Here is a 22,883-nt window from a genome sequence, read left to right as displayed (position 1 = left end):
AGCAAACATGCTCGCTCCATTCCATAAAGTCACCCCTGAAACTCCTCATGACTTCTCCAGGCCCCATTAACATGTGACTTTAGTGCATGGATTTTCAACATGTCAACTTCTGGCAGGTAGAATCAAGGTGCATCAACTCTACGGATATCAAGACAAGTTCAGTAAGACTAAAAGGTATCCTTGGCATTGAGACTAAAGATGACACAGGAGATGTGAGCATCCCTGATTTTGTGGCAGAGCTGATGGTACAGTCAGTGTGTAGCTCTGAAGAGCATACCCCAGAAGACAGAGTTCTCAAGAAGAGAGATGGGAAGGGAAAGGAGAAGACCTACAGGAGTTGGGTACCAACCCTTTGCCCTTGCCCTTTGAAATTCCTTCCCTCCTTGTTTTTTAGTGAGTTTTACAGTAGATTAGTTGGGGTTTCTACTGCTGTAATCTGACACCATGACTAAAAGCAACTTGGAAAGACAAGGATTTATTTGGCTTGCATGTCCTAGGTCACAATCCATTGACAAAGACCAAGGTAGTAACCTCAAGTAAGGAACTAAAAGAGAAAACAGAGACATGGAGGAATTCTACTTACATCTTGGCCCCCATGACTTCTCAGTTTGTTTGCTTATACAACTCAGGGCCCTCAGCCCAAAGGTGGCAGCATCCCCAGTGGACTGATGCTGCCCACATCAATCACACATAAAGAGAATGCCATACAGATGTGCCTACAGATCAGTGTGACGGAGGCATTTTCCCAGCTGAGGCTCCCTCCCCCAGAAAACTGTAGCAGAAGTTGACAGGTAACCAATGACAAAACCACAATGGGACATGCTGCTAATGGTACAAGGAAAGTTAGGATTTTTATGGCCTCACAGCTTGTCCAGCTTTTAGGTATAAAAGGACTACAATATTGGAATATGTGTTGGCCCTTGAGTCTCTTCTAAACTCTATATTCACCGCATTCCTCCTTTGAAATTATGGATCTCTCTCCACCCAGTCTCTGGTGCTTGTCTCCTGTCAGTTCTTCCTATGCTCTTAAGTACTTTACCTCTCATTTCCTCCCGTATCAGTTCACATGCGATCTCTAAAAGTTGACCAAAGCTCAGCTGGGGATCATATTTTAGAATGGTTCTCTGCTACACATCAGTTTTCATTCTTGATTGGAAATTGTGGATCCTCATGATGCTTGGGTGTCATCTCCTCTTTCACCTCTGATGGTCCTGTTGGTGTTCTGGCCCAGTGTCTGCAGAACTCATCCAGTAAATTTCTCTGCAGGGCTGTGGGTTCTGAAAATTACAGCCACATCTGTCGGTGTGGATTATAGTGAAGAAGCTGTTCCCTGACTCCTACACTTCTTAGAACCTTTGATGGTGAACTAGGAAGACAAAATGTTTTGTATAAGTGAATTGTGTAAATAACAGGATGCCACATGCAATTATAGAAACTAGACGCTGATGTGGTGTATTTTGAAGTTCATATCTTTGTGTGTGTGTGTGTGTGTGTGTGTGTGTGTGTAAGAGTCTGGTATAGTCTGAAACGCAAAGTACATAACTCATTATTGATAGAAAGTTTTTTTTGATTTGTTGGTTCAGTCTTTATCATTCTAGTATCTGTTTTATTTGTTTGTGTGGGATTTTTTGGTGTATATGTGTGAAAGGGGGCATCTGTTATTGCAAGTAATAATAATTATAATTAATAATAATAACAGTAAAAATGCTTATTTTAAACCATCAAGTACAGTGTATGTGGCCCATGTCCTCTCAGATGTCTGTCCTCCCACTGGGTCATTGTGACTGGGGTCTACTTATCTAGAGCCACACTCTTTTTTATTGGTGTTTCAAGACAGGTTTTCTCTGTGTAACAGCCCTGGTTGTCCTGGAATTCACTCTGTAGATGAGGCTGGCCTTGAACTCACTGACATCCGTCTGCCTGTGCCTCCCAAGTGCTGGGATTACAGGCGAGTGCTACCACCATCAGGCTATTTTTTTCTTGAAGAAAATTGACTGTCTCCCTCTGCCAGCAGCTATCAACTGCCAGTCACTCCTCAGGTGCAGTGGAATTCTGTGTTTGCCTCCCCTCTCCATTCTGAGATTTTTTTTTCTAGCTTGATCTTTCACAGATAGCGTGTGTGTGCATGTTGCCACAAGCACCATGAAGTCATGTAAGCGGCTGCCCTCCTGTGTCCAGAGATCCTGTTTCTTTGTCACCATGCTGGCTCTTATGTCCTTCCATGACATCTTCTGAAATGAACCCTGCAGCTTACTTTTATACTCTCTTTTATAGTTGAGAAAACTGATGAACTTAGAACCCCAAATGACTTGCCCCCAAATCATTTACTCAGATAGCAATCAGCTAATTCAGGGTCCAAATTCATGCCCCCTGCACTGTCCTCGATCTTTGCTGAGTTTTCTCTTTCTACCACGTTTAATTTACTTTATCGCTTTTAATTTACTTATTCAGTTTTTCAGCAACAAGAATCATATACATTTTTCTTTATAAAGATATTCTAATGTAGTTATGTTAAGAAAATTTTACTTTCAAAGGAGGAATCAATTTGCAGTTCTAGAGTAAGACATTTTGTTGGGATTAGAGATATGATGGATTAGGGCCACGAGACCTCCATTTCTCCTCTTCTAGGGTTTCTTTCAATTCATTCCTTCCCTTCTTTCTTTGTTCTTCCTTCCTTTCCCTTTCTTCCTCCCTCCCCCTTCCTTTCTTCCTCTGCCTTCCTTTCTTTCTACCCTTCCTTTCTCCTCCTTTCCCCCCTGTTTTCCAGCTACTTGCCATCTCACAGCTACCTCTCTTAGTCATGAATTCCTGACTCAGGCAATGCCAGCTTATAATTAACTATGGAATGTAGGGGCAAATGAGTCGATTCCTCTAAGAGTAAACAGAGTGAGGGCCCCGAAGAGTTGCTCTGTAGGAAAGAAAATACAGAATGAGCAGAATTCTTTGATTGCAAAGGAAGCCCAAGAGTCCTTACTGGAACTAATGAGAGGTCTACTAATACAGCTGGGATGAATGACCCAAAGAACTTAAGCCCTATGGGATTAATTAGGGACGCCTAGCAGATATGGCAGCTTTCAAAGCTATAGCTAATGATGCGCTCTCTGTGGTATGTTAGGATAATGTTTCTTAAAGAAAAATGTTCCAGGATGCTGTGCAGTCTCGACTTTATGTACACACAGAAGCAGTGTGATTTCTTCTGAGGGGTTAGCTGGTGAGGCTGTGGAAGTGGACGAGTACCAGGGTCTGCCGTTAATAAACTGTGGACCTGGGGGAGCAATCAAAGCTGCAGCTGTAATCTGCGTTCAAAGTCAGAGAACTCAAAGAGCTTGTCTTAGAACCATCTCCCCAAGGACAGCAAACAGACAGGGGAGGCCTCCCTCTCCTCAGACTTCACTGGATTGGATGAGGCCTGCCCATATGAGGGAGGGAAAGGAGAGGGATGCTAAGTCAATAAATTCCAAGAATCTTTATCTGATGTCAGAAAGATCTTAGGTCCAACACAGAAGTGAACAGTGAGTGATTGTTAAGGCAAATACGCTGGCCCATGTGGCCCTGGATCTACAGTATTCCAACTGCCTACGCAATCCACAGCCAGCCTTGTGGAGTCTTTAACATAGACTTGTATTCACCCCAGGAATTTGAGTTCAGTGTGGACGTTCTGAAAATAACTAACCTTGAACTTCTCAGCATCTTTTCTTGACTTATATTTTCCTTTACTTCCAGTCACATGAAGTTTTCTCTCCCTCAAAAGCAGTTTCCATTCATTCATAAGCTTGGCCACTATTAATTAATCTGAAGAAAGGATTTTTGATAGTTATTTTTAATAGAGCACATTTCTCTCCTCTAAAAGAAATGAAAACATTTATATCTTAAACTCAAACTTGATAAGGAGAAAGGTTTTCTGAATTTCTCCTTATGCATGGTTTCGCTAAGCCAGCAGAAGAAGTCTGAATCAAGTATTCCTTGAGCCACTGTATCATAGCACGTGACTCTCCCAGTAGGCAATGTCTACCCCTACACATGCACTGCTCACTAAATATGCAGTCTTGGTCATACTGGAGTTCGTGATCGCTCCAGACGCTGCACAGAGAAGAAACAAGGACTTCAGTTATCAATAGTGATTAGTAGTGACATCCAGCACTTTGTTCTCTTTCTGGGGGACCTACAAGCTCTTGGGAGTTTGTTTTAAGACTGGCTTATCTCAGAGGGCTTAATATAGAGAAGCATTTCTTAGCACCATTTATTCTCAGTAATTCTTAAGCACATACTGTGTGCTAGGTGTTAGATTATTGAATGGGGGCTCTAGACTGATGGAAGGCAGAAAGAAAAAAAAATGGCTTGGTGTGACCTTAGGCTGGACCACATTTATTCATGGCAAGGGAGCATCTTTGTCACCCAGGTTTGAGAACTGCCAAAATACCTACAGAGAGAAATGGGATGCAGCCCCTTATAAGGGTAGAAATGACTTCTGTGCTCCACAAGGGAAGCTGGAAGATGTAGTCCTTTAGCAGGAAACTGTCACTAGGCACAGAGTGCTGTTAGTCACACATTCATGAGGAAACACGGCTAAGCTTCTGTTTCATGGAGGCAATTTTCTAACAGAGCTAACGTTTATATTACCTGTTTACATCTGCTGTCGAAAATGAGAATTGTAAGAGTAGATTTTGTGCCACATTAAAAAGTACTCCTGTTTTTATATTCCTGAAAGTTTTGTTTAACAAACAAATAAAATTTGGTACTAGGTAGTCAATACAGGGTCCACGGACCAGCAATGTAAGGCATCACTTGGGGCTTCATTAGACACATAGGAGGCTGTACTTTCTCTCTGACTCCTAAATCAAAATCTGCATAGTAACAAGATTTCCTGGTGATTTCCCCCCATGCACACAAAAATTGAAAAACATTGCTTTAAAGCATGGGATACAAAGATTTGTCACCTTAACAAATAGGCAGCTCTCCATCACTTTCCAGCCACATGCTAAACAGAAGAGGACTCTCAGCATCCACACTGCCTGTTTTCATCAGCGTCGCTGTACAGTCTCTAACCTTGTTTCCCTAAGAGTGGGGCTCACATTACAGAGGCAGGTTCCTGGACACAGCCTTTGTTCTCCTTAAGGGAGTTAGTCATGAGGCTTGACATTTGAAAGGTTTTCCAAATGATTCTTATGCACATTAAAATTTAAGAAGGGCTATTCTGGGTGGGTTCTACATCTATATCTTTCTAAGGATGGATTTTTTTTTAAAAAATCATAATTTTTGAGTCTTAGTTTTCTCTGGCTAGAAAGATGAATATATACTATATACTAGAGTGGTTTCAGTTTAAACCAGGTCTTTCACTTGAACTATTGGTATTTTGGTCTGGAAAATTCTTTGTGGCAGGTTTGCTCTGTGATTGTGGAATGTTTAGCAGCAGACCTGGTCTCTAGCCCCTGGAAGTTGATAGCTCTCGTGGTGGCCTGCTTCCCTCTTTCTGATATCCAGAAATGTCTCCAGACTTCATAATTTCCCCAAAGGGCTGAAGTTCCATCAGTTGAGAGTCATTGGTTTAAACTGTGTACAGAAAATGAATATGGCTTTATTTTATTCTGATTCCCACTCCGAGTGTCTGTTTTCATCATTTGATTTTCTTGGGGGCTTTGGGTCTATGCAAATGTAAGGAAGGCTTCTGTATGAGCACGTAAGGGCTGTGGGGCTCCACTGTATGCTCTGTGGCAGGGAATCACTATATAATGATGCGGAAGATGGAACACACACAAAGGGAATCTGAACTAGAATACAAATAGGAGGGAGGGCATGTAGTGTTTGTCTGTCTGGGTCTGAGTTACCTCCCTCTGTATGATTTCATTTCAGCTCCATCCATTTATCTGCAAATTTCATAATTTCAAATTTCTTTATAGCTGAGGAATATATCAGAAGAAATTTGAGCGTTTAGTAGTTAAATGCACATAACATGTTTACACTGATAAAATTGGCACCTTGCCACCTTTGACGAATGGATGCTGTTCTGATGCGTTGTTCAAGACTTATTCATACTGCTGCTAGATACAGGCTTGTGCTGGGCGCTTAGGGAGTTTGGTATGTCTCATTCTGTTTGTCATTAAGAAGGAGAATTTGTTTCATGAGATTGTTAGAGAAGAAAGTTAACTATAACTAATTATAGAAAATGCCTTCCAGTAAAATAAGTTCTTCCTTAAAGCTTGCCATTATGTTTTCATATATATTTCTTAATTCTAAGGTCAGGGAAATTGTGCAACATTTTATTTCAAGAATTCACTAATGGGAAGTCAATAAAATATTCTTCTTAGAGCTTAGTTGATAATATTGTCTCATATTTGAAGCTAATTTCTCTCAGATCTTTTGCTATTTCAGTAACTAATTTACTACAGATTGTTTCTATAGACACGTTACTGTGTCAAACTTCCTTTTGGTCTATATAACATTCTAACTAATTATTGATTATAGAAGATATATAATTTGTTAATGTTGTGAATCTCTGACAAATCTATAAATGTACCCTCAGGAATCTGTGTATGTGCATGCATATGTATAGTAACAGCAAGTTAAATACTATGCATGCTACCCATGCACACTTTTGTTTATGAAAGTAAGAGAGGGCTGGAGAGATGGCTCAGGCGTTAAGAGCATTGACTGTTCTTCCAGAGGCCCTGAGTTCAATTCCCAGCAGCCACATGGTGGCTCACAACCATCTGTAATGAGATCTGGCGCCCTCTTCTGACCTGCAGGCCTACATGCAGGCAGAATACTCTATACATAATAAATAAATAAATCTTAAAAAAAAAAAGAAAAAAAGAAAGTAAGATAGAAAAGGCCTGGCTAGAATTTAGCAATTCATTTTAAACAAGTCAGTTGCAGGTGTATTATATAAAGAGTCATTCATTGTTTTTTCACTATAGAAATGCAAATTACTAGAGAAAAAAAAAGCTGTTTCCCAGAATAGAATCCATTTGAAGTGACATGTAAGGCACATATGACTAATAATTTTAAAAATTAACTTATAGGAAAAAGACTTTTTGCAGTGCTATTAAGTTGAAGATCAGGTATGCAGAGAGATTAAATTATAAGTGCCAGCTTTATCTTCCCTTCAAAGAAACCCAAGTCACATGTTCTATGAATATTTTTTAAATGTGCTTGAGGCTAATTAACAATTGGTTGCTGGAAATGTAATATTCCTTTTACAATTCTCTTTTGTTCTTTATTCATCAGTTTTTAAAAAGATAGAATGTATCGTATAGTATGATTATTATGTTCCTGGGGACATCTGTTAATGGAGAAGGGTTGGGGATGAGGGTCTGCCCTTGGGCACGGCCAATGACTGGAAAGTAATGAAGCTCAGAATGAGTACAGCTTGCACAAATACACTGATTCAATGGTCCTGAGGCTATTGTGGGGTTTCTTGTGAGGTGACATGGGACAAGATGGTTGATGTGTCATATTAGAGCTGGTGTTGGTTTCAATGTTTATGTAACCAGTAGAACTAGGAACAAGTTTTGAGTGACAGGAACTGGATTCTGGGAAGCAGATATAAATGAGAAGAATGCTACAGAGAAGAGCCAGAGATGTGAGTTGTGCGACAGAGGGCACAGGCTTGATTAGGCCAGTAACTATTCCACAGCCAAGGAGTCCCTGGTGTTTTGATACAGGGACAGTTGGGAGACCGGCTCTGCCTTTAATGAGCACGAAGGGCCGCTGAGCAGACAAGGGCATGATGAGTCTAAATTCGATCTCTTATTCGTTGCTGCGATATAAAAATAGACTGCTGGTATTTTAATAATATGTAAGAATATATTCATTTTTTCTCTAAATACAAAACCATCTTATTTCTGTATTAACTGCACTCCAAATAATTGTCCTTTCCTATGGAGGATGGGCTCTGAATGAAATTATGTGTTCATACCTCAGACATAAATGTGGTAAAATGGGAACACAGCTCAATTGCTGTCTATGCATAGTGATTTGTTGGGCAGCCATAATTTCCAAGTGACATTAAAATTTGATCAAAATCCCCAAATTTAGCAATGCTGTTCAGTCAATTATTTATGTCTAAATGAGCCAGTGGGAATTAGAGTGTCTCCATATTGTTCAAGAAAAGTACTGATCTAATGTCTTCATTAATTTAATAACTCTAAATTTATAGTAATTTCAATGTTGTTAGGACTGAAATCCTTGTTTTATGGTAAAAAAATATATATATATATTTGTTAAATTGGCTTTTAGTATTTAAAAATAAAGATATGCTTTCTTGTAAAGAATGTTCTTAAGCTTGATGAATTTTCAAATTCAGCCTAACAAGGCAATGATTCAAATGAGCCCTTCTGTTCCTTAATTTTGAGCAAGTTGGATTCAGTCAAGGCAGTGACTACCCAGTCGTAAATAACCACTTACATAGAGTGCAGGAGTGGAGACAGATGGAATCCCCATGACAAAGAGGTCAGGGAAGTAACTATGGGTGAACATGGATTTCCTGTCAGCCTAGCAATGTGAGTCCAGTTTAAACTGGCAGAGAGCAGCTAGAGAAAGGAACAATAGGGAATGCTTTGGCATTCTCTGCAACAGGAGGCTCTGTCCAGGAGTTACTTGCTTGAACTTTAAGAGAGGACCAGACCATGGAGGAACCATGGATAATCATTGGTAATTCTATTCCAGATTACCATCACTAACTTAGCAGTGACTTTTGGGGAGCTTCTTAACATGACCTGGATTCCTTGACTGTGAAAGCAGAGCTGTCTGGTGCCTCTCGGTCACAAGGTTGCTGTGAGGGTTAGCATTTAATGAATACAGCATTCACTAATAACAACAACAACAACAACAACAACAACACAAATCTCATTTGTGGTCTGCTCACCTTGATTCTCTCCCTGGCTGATTCTGCCCTAAGCTTGGTAAAGGTATTGTACATTCGTCTCAACTTACTTCCTTTCCACAAAGGTTATTTGAAACCCAAGGATTCTTTTACTCTCAGTGGATAGCATCTCTATCAATGAAACTGAAATAGATACTGCCTCCCTCAGGCTCCTGCTTCTGTTTCAGTCATCCACATACTTGGCACCCACCCGTTCTTCTTTCTTCCTAGCGTTAGTTGAATGGAACTCTCATTGAACCCATCTAAGAACCACACTATAGATGGAGATTGCATTTTCGTTTTCCAGCCACTGAGACCTGAATAATCACACAGAAACTATATTAATTACAACACTGCTTGGCCTATTAGCTCAGGCTTCTTATTAACTAACTCTTACATTTTAGAGTAACCCAATTCTATTAACCTGTATATTGGCACGAGGCTGTGGCTTACTGATAAGGGTCCAACGTCTGTCTCCTTCGGCAGCTACATGGCATCTCTCTGACTCCATCTACTCCCTCTCTATACATTTCTAGTCAGATTTTCTGCCTTGCTATATTCTGCCCTGCTATAAGCCCAAAGCAAGCAGATTCTTTATCAATGGTATTCACAGCATACAGAAAAGAAACTCACATCACCACACCTCATTCCTTTCCATTTTCAGAGGAACCTTGACACAATCACTACCCTTCTTCAAACTCAACTTCCTACTTCTCTCTGTCCTTTGATGCCAGCCTTTCAATGTGTTTGGTTCTCCGGCTTTTATGTCATCACCTTTCTTTGCCCTTCTTGGCTACATTTTCTTCCATTTGTGAACTATTCCTACTACTTCTATTTCTTTCTACTAGACATTCTCCTTTATCTACTTCAGGATAAACTTTTTATTCCATAACCCCCACAAACCAGTCACACTAGGGCCCTGATAGCTTCTGCATTGTTAGACCATACTCCAATTATTCGATATCTTGCTTGGCCTCAGGTAGTGTTTAATTTTATTGGCTATTCCTCCTTCAAACTTTTATTTATTTTATCTTTATGATACCATTCTATATGGATCTGAGTTCTGAGCTGCAAATAATGTAATCTACAGTTTAAGTGGTAAAGGAATATGTTGAAGAATATTAGGCAGCTTACAATATGTGTGTGTAAGAGAGAGATCTTAAATGATGTTTAGGTAAGATGTATCTTGTTTGGGTACAAGTCCTTGCCTTTCCTTTATGTATCACATATATACTGTTTCCTATTTCATGGTAACATCCAGAATGGACCTGAAGACTGACACCACCCACTGATATGTTGGCGGTCTTCCCTACCAACCTTACTAGATGAGTTTACAGTCTTCCTTAGTTGTATAATTATCTTTTTTAATTAAAATTTCATACCTGTAACCCTGGCTCATATCTCAAGGTCATGGGCCTTATGCTGTTTGGTTTGTGTAAACATGACACCAGCTAGTCACCATTGCCTGGGAAGAGAGAACCCTGGTTGAGAAAATATCTTCATCAGAGTGAACACTGGGCAAGCTTGTGAGGTATTTTCTTGATTAGTGATTGATGTGGGAGGGCCCAGGAGGGCCCAGCCCACTATGGGGAGCACTACTCCTGAGCAGGTAGTCCGACAGGTATAAGAATGTGATCCTAGAACCAGCTGTCCATGAGCTCAGCTTCAGTTCCTGCCCCCTGGTTCCTGCCTTGGCTTCTTGCCTTGCATTCCCTTCATAACGGACTATGAGTTAGAAGCTGAACAAGCCCATTCTACCTTGAGTTGCTTTTGGTCATGTGTTTATCACAGCAATACAAAGACTGAATAAGACAGGCCTACTCACCGTTTTCTAAGGACACTGAAAATTTGCGTTGCGACTTTGGAGACAGAGTTTGTGGATACAGTGTGTTTGGAATGGGCTGGCACTGCTGGGGCTCATCTGCTCCAGAGATTTCCCTGCTCTCCTGTTTTGGTGACTGCCTGATCACCAGTTTCTGCTGTTCCTTTAATGGGCTGGATTCCCCAGAGTTCCCTCAGAGCTTATCTTCTCATTCGTGCCCTCTTTCTCGGTGATGCTTCCTAAGACACGCTTTTATTTGCTGCTGTATAGCCTGTGACTCCCAAAGTTGGAGCTGTAGCCCAGTTCTCCAGCCTGAGTGAGATGTGGACCTACATTCTCACTGGACATTTCTGCCTGAATGTGTTATAAACAGCTCAAATCCAGCAATCTAAAGCCGCGCTCTCTGTAATATGTTTATCCAGCTCTTTCCCAGTCTAGATGCCCTCAGTTATGAGCTGAGGAAGGAAGGGTTCATCCCTGAGAGCTTCTCTGCCTCATTTACAGGCAGCCAGTCAGTTCCAGGGTGCAAGCAATTTTACGTCCAATACGTTCATTTTTAATTTACCAGGTTCCCTCCACTTTATGGGTAGTGAAGACAGAAACTGAACCCAATAAGTAAACTTCCTCCTAACTTCAAGTTTTCCTGTTTTTTTAAATCTATTCTATCTTTTACTAAAAAGATCTTGATAAGCAATTCACCTCTCTCTCTCTCTCTCTCTCTCTCTCTCTCTCTCTCTCTCTCTCTCTCCTACACACACACACACACACACACACACACACACACACACACACAAAGAGGCTTATATAAGCACTAACAATACCCAGAAGGCTGCACAAGAAATTGACAACAAAAGTTGTGTTATGTCTTAGAAAAAGAAAAACTGTGGCTGAGAGTCATATTTACCTTCATCGGTCTTGCATTAGACCTCTTTCATAGCACGTGGACTTGACATGTTCGTGTCATTAATGAAATTTTTTAGATATCCCTAATAAAGGACAGCATTATACTTTCATAGACGTTAGAGGATCTTCACACAACAGCACATGCTTACTCCATGGTTCACAGTGAATACCCATCAACTTCTCGCAGTCCCTGAGGAGCAGAATTCCCCTACTGCAAAAGCTCCCCTCATCCCCCTTTCTCCTGGGTAATTACACTTCTCCATTAATTCTCTGCTTAGATGTCACATTCTCCTTGTCTGCAAGGCTATCCTTATCAAACGGCATTGTGATTCATTGTTATATGTGTCTTTTATGAGAAAAACCCAATAAGATCTGTCTTACTGATGCTATCTTTGCTGATGGTGTCCCAGTTAGTCCTTTGAATGTAGAGGGAAGTCATGGAATCTCAGTGGATAAAGTATTCATGACAGTGAGCCCCACCTTCTGAATATTCTTTCTTTTAATGTTCTTCATAAGTATTTTATAATTATTATTTTCTCGAATGTTACTGCTCTCTCTCTCTCTCTGCCTCTCTCTCTTTCTCATCTCAAGCACAAGAATAATATGTTCAATTAAGAATAATAGGAAAGCTAATATCATTCCAGATTTTTTCCATTCTTGTGGAATGTACCATAAAATTTATAATGAGAAGATGGCTGTTAAACATGAATAAAGTCAATTTGTGAGCACTGTTTTGAGGTGACAAATGAAATTTTGTATGTTGCAGAATTATGTTTTAATCTGCAGTCAGGTGGATATGGTTATAATATACAAGGATTATCTTGGTAAATAGCCTCATTGATGCCACTGACTTCACATCCTATCATGCTGGCAGCTCCCTTCAAGGCAGCTTATTTGTAAATGGCACTTTGTTCTGTGCTGATTTTCTACTGAATAACTTAGTTAGACTTGAAAATTTTTTATTTTAAAAGCACTCTTATCTCTCCAAATGTTGCTCTCAACTCTCATTCCAGACTCAGCTTCTGCAGAACTTAGTCTGTTTCCGGTTTGTGAACTGTGTTGATGATCTCTCTCCAGATTTGTCCAGTTGGTGTTTCACGGCTGCTGAGCCCGGCATAGCAATAACTTGCTGATCTGTGGACTCTCAGAACAGAACTTCAGGAGCTGGACACTGCATTGGCTGAATGCGAAGCCCTTGGTGTTTCCTAAAATTCTCACCTGGTGCTTTTACAGGATGAAGTCGAGATAAATACTTTCACTTTAGAAATGCAGCATAATTTAGAAGCACGACAGAGTTGCTGGCATTCAAGAAAGGTGGCAGGGTGGCAGGGGACTGGTGTGGGAGCTGCCAGGGGGCTGGAGTGAGGGCAGCAGGGGACTGGAGGGCTGGTAGGAAGAGGGGTGGAAGTGGTCTTTAAGTGCTCACTGCCTCCAGGTTTAGTCCAAAAAGAAGTCCAGAAAGGACATTCATTCTAGACCCGAGTCTAGAAATGCTATTTCTGTGACTCCCATTCTTCAACTTCATAAAACTTCTGCAGACAGGAATTTTCCAAAAGCACAGACATGATTCGATGACCCTGTCCTTTTAACCCTTTCTATTTCACATAGAATAAGGGCAAATTCTTTTCTGTGGCCCACAGAGTTGAGGTCTGAACCCTGCCTCCTCTTTGTCTCTGCTTCCCTTGCTTGTCTCTTTGATCATTAATTGCTCCAGTTAAGCTATGGAATTTATGAAGTTCATCTCAGCTAGACAACTCCGTGTTTCTGAGTAATTATGGGTTTAATATCATCTTTAAGATGGAAAAGGGAAATTTATAAATTCCTTGTTTCTAAAATAGGTCAGTTTAAGGTTCCCAGGCCCAAGAGAAAGTCTCCAGATATAAGAAACAGGGTTTACTTCTGCACTTTAGTTCGGTGGGCCATGCTTCTGTCCTACAAACCTGTAGAGAAGCAGAAGCCCTTCAGCCATAGGGCTCTCCTCCTCTGTGTTAGATCTGCAACTCTGGAAAATGGGCACCAACATGAAAATCAACGTGTGATGATGGAATTAAGGCCTTGAAAGACAAGCTTGCTGTTGTGTTGCAGTGGGTGCCATTCCAGGCTCCTGTCCCAACTGAGAGTCAATCCACATGCAAGACAGACAGGGGGGTGGGTGTGTGTCCCTTCTGGAGAAAACCACATGCCCAGGGAATGATTGGACCTGCCCTAGGAACAAAGTGAGCTCACTGGTGAATGGAGCCTCAGTTCCAACCAGAACCTCTCAGGAAAGGCCATGAGAAGATTCATTGACTCATCCATGTACAAGTGGGGCCAGTCAATGTGCTGGAGAAGTTCTGTGTTCTCAAGTCTTATGTTTCACTGAAAATGGGCATGAGATGTCTCATCATACAGCATATACTTGTAGACACTGTTAAAAACTAGAGTGATTGAGCCGGGAGGGTCACCTTAAAGTTTGCAACCACTTAAATCTAAGAGTTTTATTAAATCATTAAGAAAATAATCATGATTTTCTTCTTGCTCTTGTAGATAGTACACCTTCATCAGACCCTCCATGCCATAACCACATATCCACTTATTTTCCTTATTGAATTCTCTGGCTGCCTCTACAATGTGGTCCATGCTCAACTTTAGACCCTACAGACATCATTTCCACAGCAGCCCTTCCGAACAGAAGCATAGAAATCTTTCGCTTAAAGCCAGCCTTTCCCCCAAACCCACCTCGAGTCTGGCCCCACCATTAACTTTCCTTTGATTTCCTCCCCCCCCCCTGCCAGGGGTAGTTTAAAAGCTGGCATCAAGCACATAAGACTTTTTTGCTACTATTTACATAAATAAGTTCTGGTTTTCTCAAGTGAGAGTGGAACGCTCAGATGTGAAATCATTAATATTGCCAAGTGCATTAACAAATGCTAAGGACAGACCCTCCCTGTCCATTAATGGGGCGCATTGCCCCCTGCTCAGTGCCTATTGCCCAGGTTTCTGTTGTGGACTATGCAGCATCCATGACATTGGCATTTACTTATGTTGGCATTTCCTCAGCCAGAGCGTGTCTTTGCCATCTAATGCAGTATCTGGAGCATAGTGCATGGCCATTTTATGCTCAGTGAATAACAATGAATATTAAAGGTAAACAACCATCAGGAAGCTTGGAATTTGCTGATGTGCGCCGTGAGGGGGAAGTGGAACTTTAGTGAGATGGGACTGAGAACTCTTTGAACATGGACCACTCAGTTGCCAAGGAACCATGAAATTTCCTCAGAGATAATACTGTCTAGGATTCTGTATGTGAGGTGCCAACTTCAAGAGATAGCTGATGGAATGAGGTAATAATGACATGGTATCATTTTCTTGGTTTATAAGACAATATATTTCAGATTGTGTGTGTGTGTGTGTGTGTGTGTGTGTGTGTTTGTGGTGCATATTCATGTGTACACACACACACACACACACACACACACACACACACACACACACATATATATATATATATATTTGCCAGACATTAATCTAGGATGTCATTCCTCAGCGGCTGTCTTCCTTATTTGCTTGTCCGTTTGACACTGGGTCGCTTGCTGGCCTAGGACTCACCTGTTCATACTAGGCTGGCTGACCAGTGAACCCCAGGGATCCACCTGTCTCTGCCTCACTGGTTCTGGATGACACACATTTGTCTATCATACCTTGGTTGTTTGTTTGAATTTTACAGGGGCCCAGGAAGCTGATACCTCATGCTTACACCGTGAGCACACCAGCCGCTGGGCTGTCTTCCCAGCCCTCAGAGTCTGTGTTGTAACTTTATTGGTATTGAGTTTTGGAAGAGACATTAAGAACTACATTGTTGAGCAATGAATGTATTCTTTTTTAGGCTGAGACACGTCTAGCAACTGTTTGAGTATTTCTATTTGGCAGCCCATTCTGACTACAGTTCTTTCTGCTTAGCAAGTCATGATAGTAGTTCTACACTTATAATCATCAAAATGTGACCAAAAATCCAATAAAATGTTTTACAAGAAGATATTTGATAAATTTTTAAACAGTAAAAATGAATCTGAGAGTTTGGCTCATTTAAGTTTTAGTTTGGTTCTTAAAGCTGAAATACACTGTGGACCAAGTTGGCACTTGATTTATGCCAGAATACTTTCCAAATGCTATTGTATGTCTGCAAGAATCAGTACACATCATTGGGCATGACATTCCAGCAACTTGTAATATTAAAACATAGGCACAGCTTTGTGAGGCTTTCTCTGAAAGCATGGTGTGAGGAATGAAGACACGTTCTGTTCACAGTGCTGATGGGAGATTGATATTTGTCCCCCTTCTCCCTTAGGATGCTTCCCCAAGCTCTAAGCTTGTCCCTTGACAGCCTTTGAACACAGACTCAACATCTCTGTGAACTCCAAATTGAAGTTCCTAAATAGCTCTGATTAAATAACCTGCTTGGTTTTGCTTTATGACCCCATATCAACACACTGGGTTTTATTCAGGAAGAATTCAGAACAGACTTTAAGCAGGTCGGGATCTCACATTTCTGTGGGCTGTAGATCCCAGGAGGAGCAGCAGTGATGGTGAATAGGTCAGTTTACCCTTGTACAAATTGCTCCTCTTAGCTTATCTGACATTCTCCACCATGTGTGTGGCTGTACTAGGTTCACATGGACAAAATTAATCTTAATTCACAGTCTGTTTTGCTCACTTTGTTCCACAGGATTTTGGTGTAATCAGAGTTCTTAATGCTTTGAGTGTTCTTGGGATGTCTCACAGCTGCTTCCAAGTGTCATTTGCCAGAATTTGCAGCGAGTTATTTGGGAATGGGCTTTTTCTACAGGATGCTGTCTTTGGAGAGAACTGTAGAACCTTATATGAGCCAGGATCTCTACAGTCTTGCTCTGGTCTCTGAAGCTGCTGTCTTTTCCAAGAGCCACACTTGCTTGTGAAGATGCTGTCCCATGTGTGCGCAGAATAATTCCTGCTTGTGGTAACCAGTGTTGTCACTGAGTTATATTCTTCATTCTGCAATTTAAATTCTACCCTTGTGCGCACAGACTTCTTGATACTCATGTGTAGTTCATTCACAAGCTTAAGCTTGAGGACTATGTTAGTATTTTTTATTTTGTTTTGTCTTGTTATTATTAGCAACTTTTACCTTTACAAGAACTTTCTCACAGGATTGAGTTATTCATCCACTGACCAAACCAAGTACTCTAATAATTCCATATGATTCTCTTTATGGTCTCAAGACCCTAGCTAATAGGTTCTCATCACATTTTCTCAGACTATTTAGTTAGGTAATTTGTAGACTATAATACTTGTTTTTCCAACCAGTGCAAAGATTCAGAAGTAGCATAGAATAAGAAAGAATATCCTAGAAATTTAGAAAATCTGATGGCTATTCTTAAATTGTCATGAAACCAGCCTTTAAAAGTTTATGGACTCATTCTATAGTATTCACTGGCTTCACTGACTTAGAAGTCACCTTCCAAGATATTGTCAAGACAGAAATAAGTAATGCATGTAATGGTCTTAACTCTGGTTACGTACTATATATGGAGTATATCAAATATCTGTTTTTGTGAATGAATGTTAATGGTACAGTTCCAACCGCATTGGTTTATGTATGTCCACAACACACAAAACCTAGTACATTTCCTAGTTGTCTCTGAGCAGAAAACTGTATTAGACTTCTCATAGAGCTACTTTAAATTAGTTGCCTGTATTCCATCATAGAGAAATCAGGGTTTGGAGTAGGTTTATATTTAGAAATTACAATTACATAATTTTTATTCCTTCCCCCTAGCCAACCCTTTCCATATAAATCCTTTTCTCCTTCTCAGATTTTTGGTCTATCTATCTGTCTATCTATCTATCTATCTATCTATCTATCTATCTATCTATCTATCTATCTACCTACCTATCTATCTATGTGTGTGTGTATGCATGCATTCTATAATGTGTGATATATATTAACATACCTTGAATATATAACATATATCACACAACATACTTTATACTGTATAGTATATATATAATATATAGGACACACACACACATATATATGTGAATATTTTTTATTTATTTTTATTTTTTTTGTGCTTGAAAGCCCGAGAGACAGCATTTTGTAATTTTATTAAATTATAAAAAGTTTCCATTTACGCCCCTCCTCCCAGTGAATATTTTTTAAATATAACATGCTCAGTCTGTATAATGTTACTTGCGTGTATATAATCTCAGGACTGACAAATTGATACTGGATAATTAATTGGGAGATTATAAATAAACTTCTTAGTGGATCTTCCTCAGAGAAAACTATTTCTCCTGATCTTGGCATCCCTGTAGTTCTGTGTCTAGGTTTGCAGCCTCATGAGCTCTCCCATTTCCATCTTAACAGGTCTGTTGGTGTCGTTGTTCAGATCTTGTTTAGGCAGCCATGTGGCTGGCGCTTAATGAATGGAACCTCTCTTGCATTTGGTTCTTAAAATCTTTCAACCCCCTCTTCTGTTATGTCAGTTGGCACAGAGTTTCACAACATTTCTTGTTGTCTGCATTTTGATTGGTTGTGGTTTTCCATGATTTTCTGCTTCTGTTGCAAAGGGAAGCTTCTTTGATAAGGGGTGAGAACTGCACTTATATGTGGATATAAGTACCAATAATTAAGAATGTTTCATTTTCATTTAGTTCCAGGAAATATTTTTATTTCTTTCTTGATTTCTTCTTTGACCCAGAAACCATTCAGTGGTGAGTTGCTTAATATCCATGAGTTTGCGTATTTACTAGGTATTTGTTTGCTGTCAATTTTCAGTTGCATTGTGGTCAGATAGGATGTGCAGAGTTAGTTTAATCTTTGAAAATTTGCTTAGATTTGTTTTTTGTCCCAGAACATGACCTCTTTTAGAGAAGCTTCCATGTTCCGCTGAATAGAATGTATATTCTTTGGTGTTCAGGTAGGATGCTTTTTTGGCATCTGTGAAGTCTGTTTGATGTGTGTTGTTATTTTTTTCTGATCTCTCTTTTTTTTCTGTCCAGATGACCTATCTATTGGAGAAAGCAGGGTATTAAAATCACCTACTATTAATAGGTTGATGTCAACCTCTGTCTTTAAGTCCACTAGTACACTTTTTATGAAATTGGGCACATTAGAATTTGGCAGATAAACCTTTAGAATAGAAGTGCTTTTCTGATTAATTGCTTCTTTTGATTACAATGCCGTGTACGTCTTTAAATCTTCTAGTAAGTTTTAGTTAGAGGTCTTTTTTTTTTCGTCATTTCTTAGGGTACTAACACCTTGCTTCCTGCTTCGCCTGGCAGGAATACTTTCGCCTGTCCTTTTCCTTTAAAGTCGTCACTAACTTTAAAAATAAGATGTATTTCTTGAAGACAATAAATACTTGGATTTTGTTCCTTGATCCATTCAACCATCTTGTGTCTTTTGACTGAGTAATTAAGACTGTTAATATTTAAAGTTATTATTGAAAGTCGTGTGTTGATTACAGTCATGTGCTGTTGACTTTTACTTTTGTTGTTTGTGTTCTTGGTGTTGCTGTGTGTTTCGGTGACTATAGCTTCAGTTTTATTTCTCCATTCTCTGCTGTGCTCATTCTTTTCTTCAGCATCAGATATTGCTTTCTGAGTTTTTTTTAGATTTGGTCTGTTGGATATAAATTATTTTATGTATTTTGTACTATGAAGAGTTTTATTTTCCTCCTTAACTATATCAGATAGTTTCGCTGGACATATTAATCTAGTTTGACTGTCATGGTCTTTTTGGAGTAAGAATGCATTTTATAGCCTCTTCTGGATTTCAAAGTTGTCATTGAAAAACCAGCTATTATTCTAAATGGTTTTCCTTTGTAAGTACTTGTGCTTTTTCCTTGCAATTTTCAATAATTTTTATTTGTTCTGTGTACTTAGTGTTTTAACAATGAATATGCCATACACAGTTTCTGTTCTGGTCTTAGCTACTTGGTGTTCTGTGTTCTTCTTGAATCTGTGTAGGTATGTCTCTCCTTAGTCTGGAGAAATTTTCTTCTATGATTTTGGTTAAGATCTGATCTAAGACATTGACCTGGAAATTCCTCTCATTCATCTGTTCTTGTAATGTAATGGGGTCTGTTCATTGGATCCCATGTTTCTTGTATGTTTCTTTTCTGTGTTTTTAATAAAAATTCATATTTTGTTTATTTTGACTAGATCCTGTGATTTAGCTTCATGTCCTGGCATTCCATCTTCTGCTTGCTTCATTGTACTTGTAAGGTGTTCCCTTGAGTTTTCTAATTGAGTTATTGAGCTTTTAAATTTCATCTTTGCTTCAGCTTGAGTCCTTTTTCATCTTTCTAGCTCTTTATTGAATTTTGGAATAGAGTTACTGTCTTGATATCTCATATTGTTCAAATTTTTGAAATGAAATTTGAATATGTGAACTTCTTATGCTAGTTCTAGGCCTCATATGATTAGATCAAGTTTGGTTAGAGCACAGGATGTGCGGACCAGGTTGGGCAGAAATGTTGTATATGACTTAGGTAGAATAAAATCAGGTTGACACAGACTGGCTGGCACTCAGGATATGAATCTTGGTCTGGTCCTAGAGTTTGTAGGTGTGGTGTTGGGTGGGGGCTAGTAGAGAAAGGACTAGGCAGATCGACCCTGGGGAAGAATATGCTGGGTCTGCCTGGGAGGAAATGTTCAGTGTGCTATGAAAGGGGCCTGTTGGTTCTAGGAAGGAGTGGAAATACCAGAGGAAGTCTAGAGCTTGGCATAGACCAGGGGTGGCCAGAGTAGGCCAAGGCACTGAGTGTAGGACTTGGACTAGATCTGGGGATTTGGAGAGGTTGCAGGAGGGGAGGATTCAATAGCTAAACCCTGGTGAAGGATGCTTACAATCTGGCTTCTTGGAGAGAGTCACCTAGTGTTTATAATTTTTCCTTTAATTTTTACCTGATGCATTAATGCAAAGAAATTATGCATATTAATAGTATTTCAAGTAATACTTTATATATGAATTCATTATGTAATGTGTTTATATTTTCAAAAATTTGCAACATAATTTATATTTCTTAAATATTATTGTCAACAGTAGGCATACAGTGAAGCAAACCAATAGAATTTCTTTCTCCTCTTTAACTATAGCATTAACCCATTGATCAACACTTTCTTACTCCTTGCATTTTTGCCTGATAACTCCATTACATTCTCAAATTTTCTTGATTCCTTTATCTTTTTGTCCCGGATTCATTCCATTTTCCCAGCCATGGGGATTAGCGGTGCATGTCAGCACTCTAGCTTTTATACAGTGCTGGGACTAGAACTTAGTTTCTCCTGTTTGTGCACCAGATACTTTCTTGACTGAGCCATCTCTTCAGCTCAAAATAAAGGATCTCAGCAACAAGTGTTTAGCAAGTGCTTTAGGTTTTGTGTAGAGCGGATACAATTAAATAGGGAGATTTTATTGTTATTAAACACCTTCTTTGCCTTTCCCACCCCTGCTTATTGTGTCTTATTGTCTCTAAGCTTTTATACTTAAAGTAAGAATTAACATGGATGATCTCCCATTTTATATTTTAGTACTTCATAATTTCTCTTCTGATTCTGGTCTCCATACTGTGATCCTGTCTGCGTTCAGACACTTAGTAGGGTAGTTATTGCTCTGTTAGTATCTCCAATAAACTGCTGTTCGTGGATTCTTACTTCCAAGTGAAGTCCTTCACATCTGTGTACAGTGAATACTTTATTTCCCTCCTTCAAGGCCTCCCCAAGGTGCACAGAACAGCCAGTGAGTCAAAGACAACAGTTGGTCGGCTCATGCTCAGGCAGCCCGATTTGCTCTTTCTGACTCATTTTATCAAACACGATTAGATGAATGCACTAAGGATTTCAGAAGCTGTTCATAACGATATAAGTCGAAACTGGCAGGCCCTTTTGAAACTGCAGCAAGAAATGCTGATAAAAGCTCACATGCTTTCCGTCCTGCAAACATCAAACATTCTTATTAAAGGAGTTATTTTTGAATGCTCTTTCAAAATGCAGTTCAATTAGTTGCTATTCCTCTCTTCTTGAAAAAGAAAATCATTAGAAAATTCTGGAGTATTGGCCCCCATTGACCTTTGACCTATTTTTCCCTTGTAGACATCGACGAGTGTGCTGAAGGGCGCCATTACTGCCGTGAGAACACCATGTGTGTGAACACACCTGGTTCTTTTATGTGCATCTGTAAAACTGGGTACATCAGGATCGATGATTACTCATGCACAGGTAAGCGCTGCCTACTTGAAAGAGTATTTGCTGTCTTGGGTTCACTTTTTCTTAAATTTCTAAGAAGTATGTCATAAATATTTCCTCATAACAAAAAATAAAGTGGAAACCATTACATCTTGATTTGGCATTTAGCTGTGATTCTTTCCCGAAGAAGAGAGTTCTTGGTATTGCATGAACTTTACTTGGGAGACATGAAGAAATGTTTACAAGTCTTTGAGGGCATTAGCAACAGACCAGGTTACAGTTATAGCCAAGTCTTGCTTAGGGAGCCTGTGAGTTTATTTGGCCTATTGAGGCATGATTGAAAGATTATTCACCTGAGCATGGGTGATCCTAAAACAGCTAGATCACTGAGAGGTCTCACTGCAGCACGGATGTTCCCCATGGTTGTATAGATAAAACTCCCTCCCAGCTACAATTTCACACTCATACACTCTGGCACCTCCCAATAGCAGCTGTACGTAACTCTGCATCTGGAACAGAAGTATATAAAGTATATAAAGCTAGAATGGAGGTGCAGAAAAGAGTGACTGGATTGTCAGGCATGGATCTAGTGGCTCTCCCAACAACGCCTATAAGGGAACCCCAAGAGGCCTAATCTCGAGGGTCTCTAGCCTCACACACAGCTTCTCTGAGTCAGATAACAATGGATGTTATTCTTGAAGGGAAACTGACATGCTTCCTTCAGCTTGTACATTCTTTCTGCCTTTTTTCCGTGATGCTCTCTGAGTCTTGAAGGGAATGATATTGATATTTTGCTACTTTCTCTGCTTATGGGCATTGGGACACTATGCTACAACAACAAAAAATCATTTATTTCTGGAATTTGATAGACTAAAAGTGTGTACACTAACCACCATTCACTGCAGGACGCGTCTCAGCTCCTCTGACCAAGGCTGACAGCCACAATAATTCTATCGACATAAACACCAATGTTTCAGGAACAATTTGATAGTAACATCATAGTCATTAAACAAAAAAAGTAGCAAAAATAACAACAAAAAACGAAAATAAACCAAACAACAACTACAAAATAGTGGAGCCTTTCTGACT

General features: G+C 39.8%; 1 protein-coding gene across 2 annotated transcripts in view; it reads left to right on the top strand.

The window, feature by feature from the left end:
- Positions 1 to 22,883, top strand: part of Nell2 (neural EGFL like 2) — a 313,225-nt gene that overhangs the window by 164,698 nt on the left and 125,644 nt on the right. For both annotated transcript variants that reach the window (XM_048444768.3, XM_048444766.3), the window contains exon 14: positions 21,702 to 21,827. In XM_048444768.3, coding sequence (XP_048300725.1) covers positions 21,702 to 21,827 — 126 coding nt within the window. The remainder of the gene's footprint in view (positions 1 to 21,701; positions 21,828 to 22,883) is intronic.

This window comes from Myodes glareolus, chromosome 19 (assembly GCF_982192425.1).
Source record: "Myodes glareolus chromosome 19, mMyoGla1.1, whole genome shotgun sequence".
Classification (NCBI taxonomy): Eukaryota; Metazoa; Chordata; class Mammalia; order Rodentia; family Cricetidae; genus Myodes; species Myodes glareolus.
This window is presented reverse-complemented; position numbering and strand designations above follow the sequence as displayed.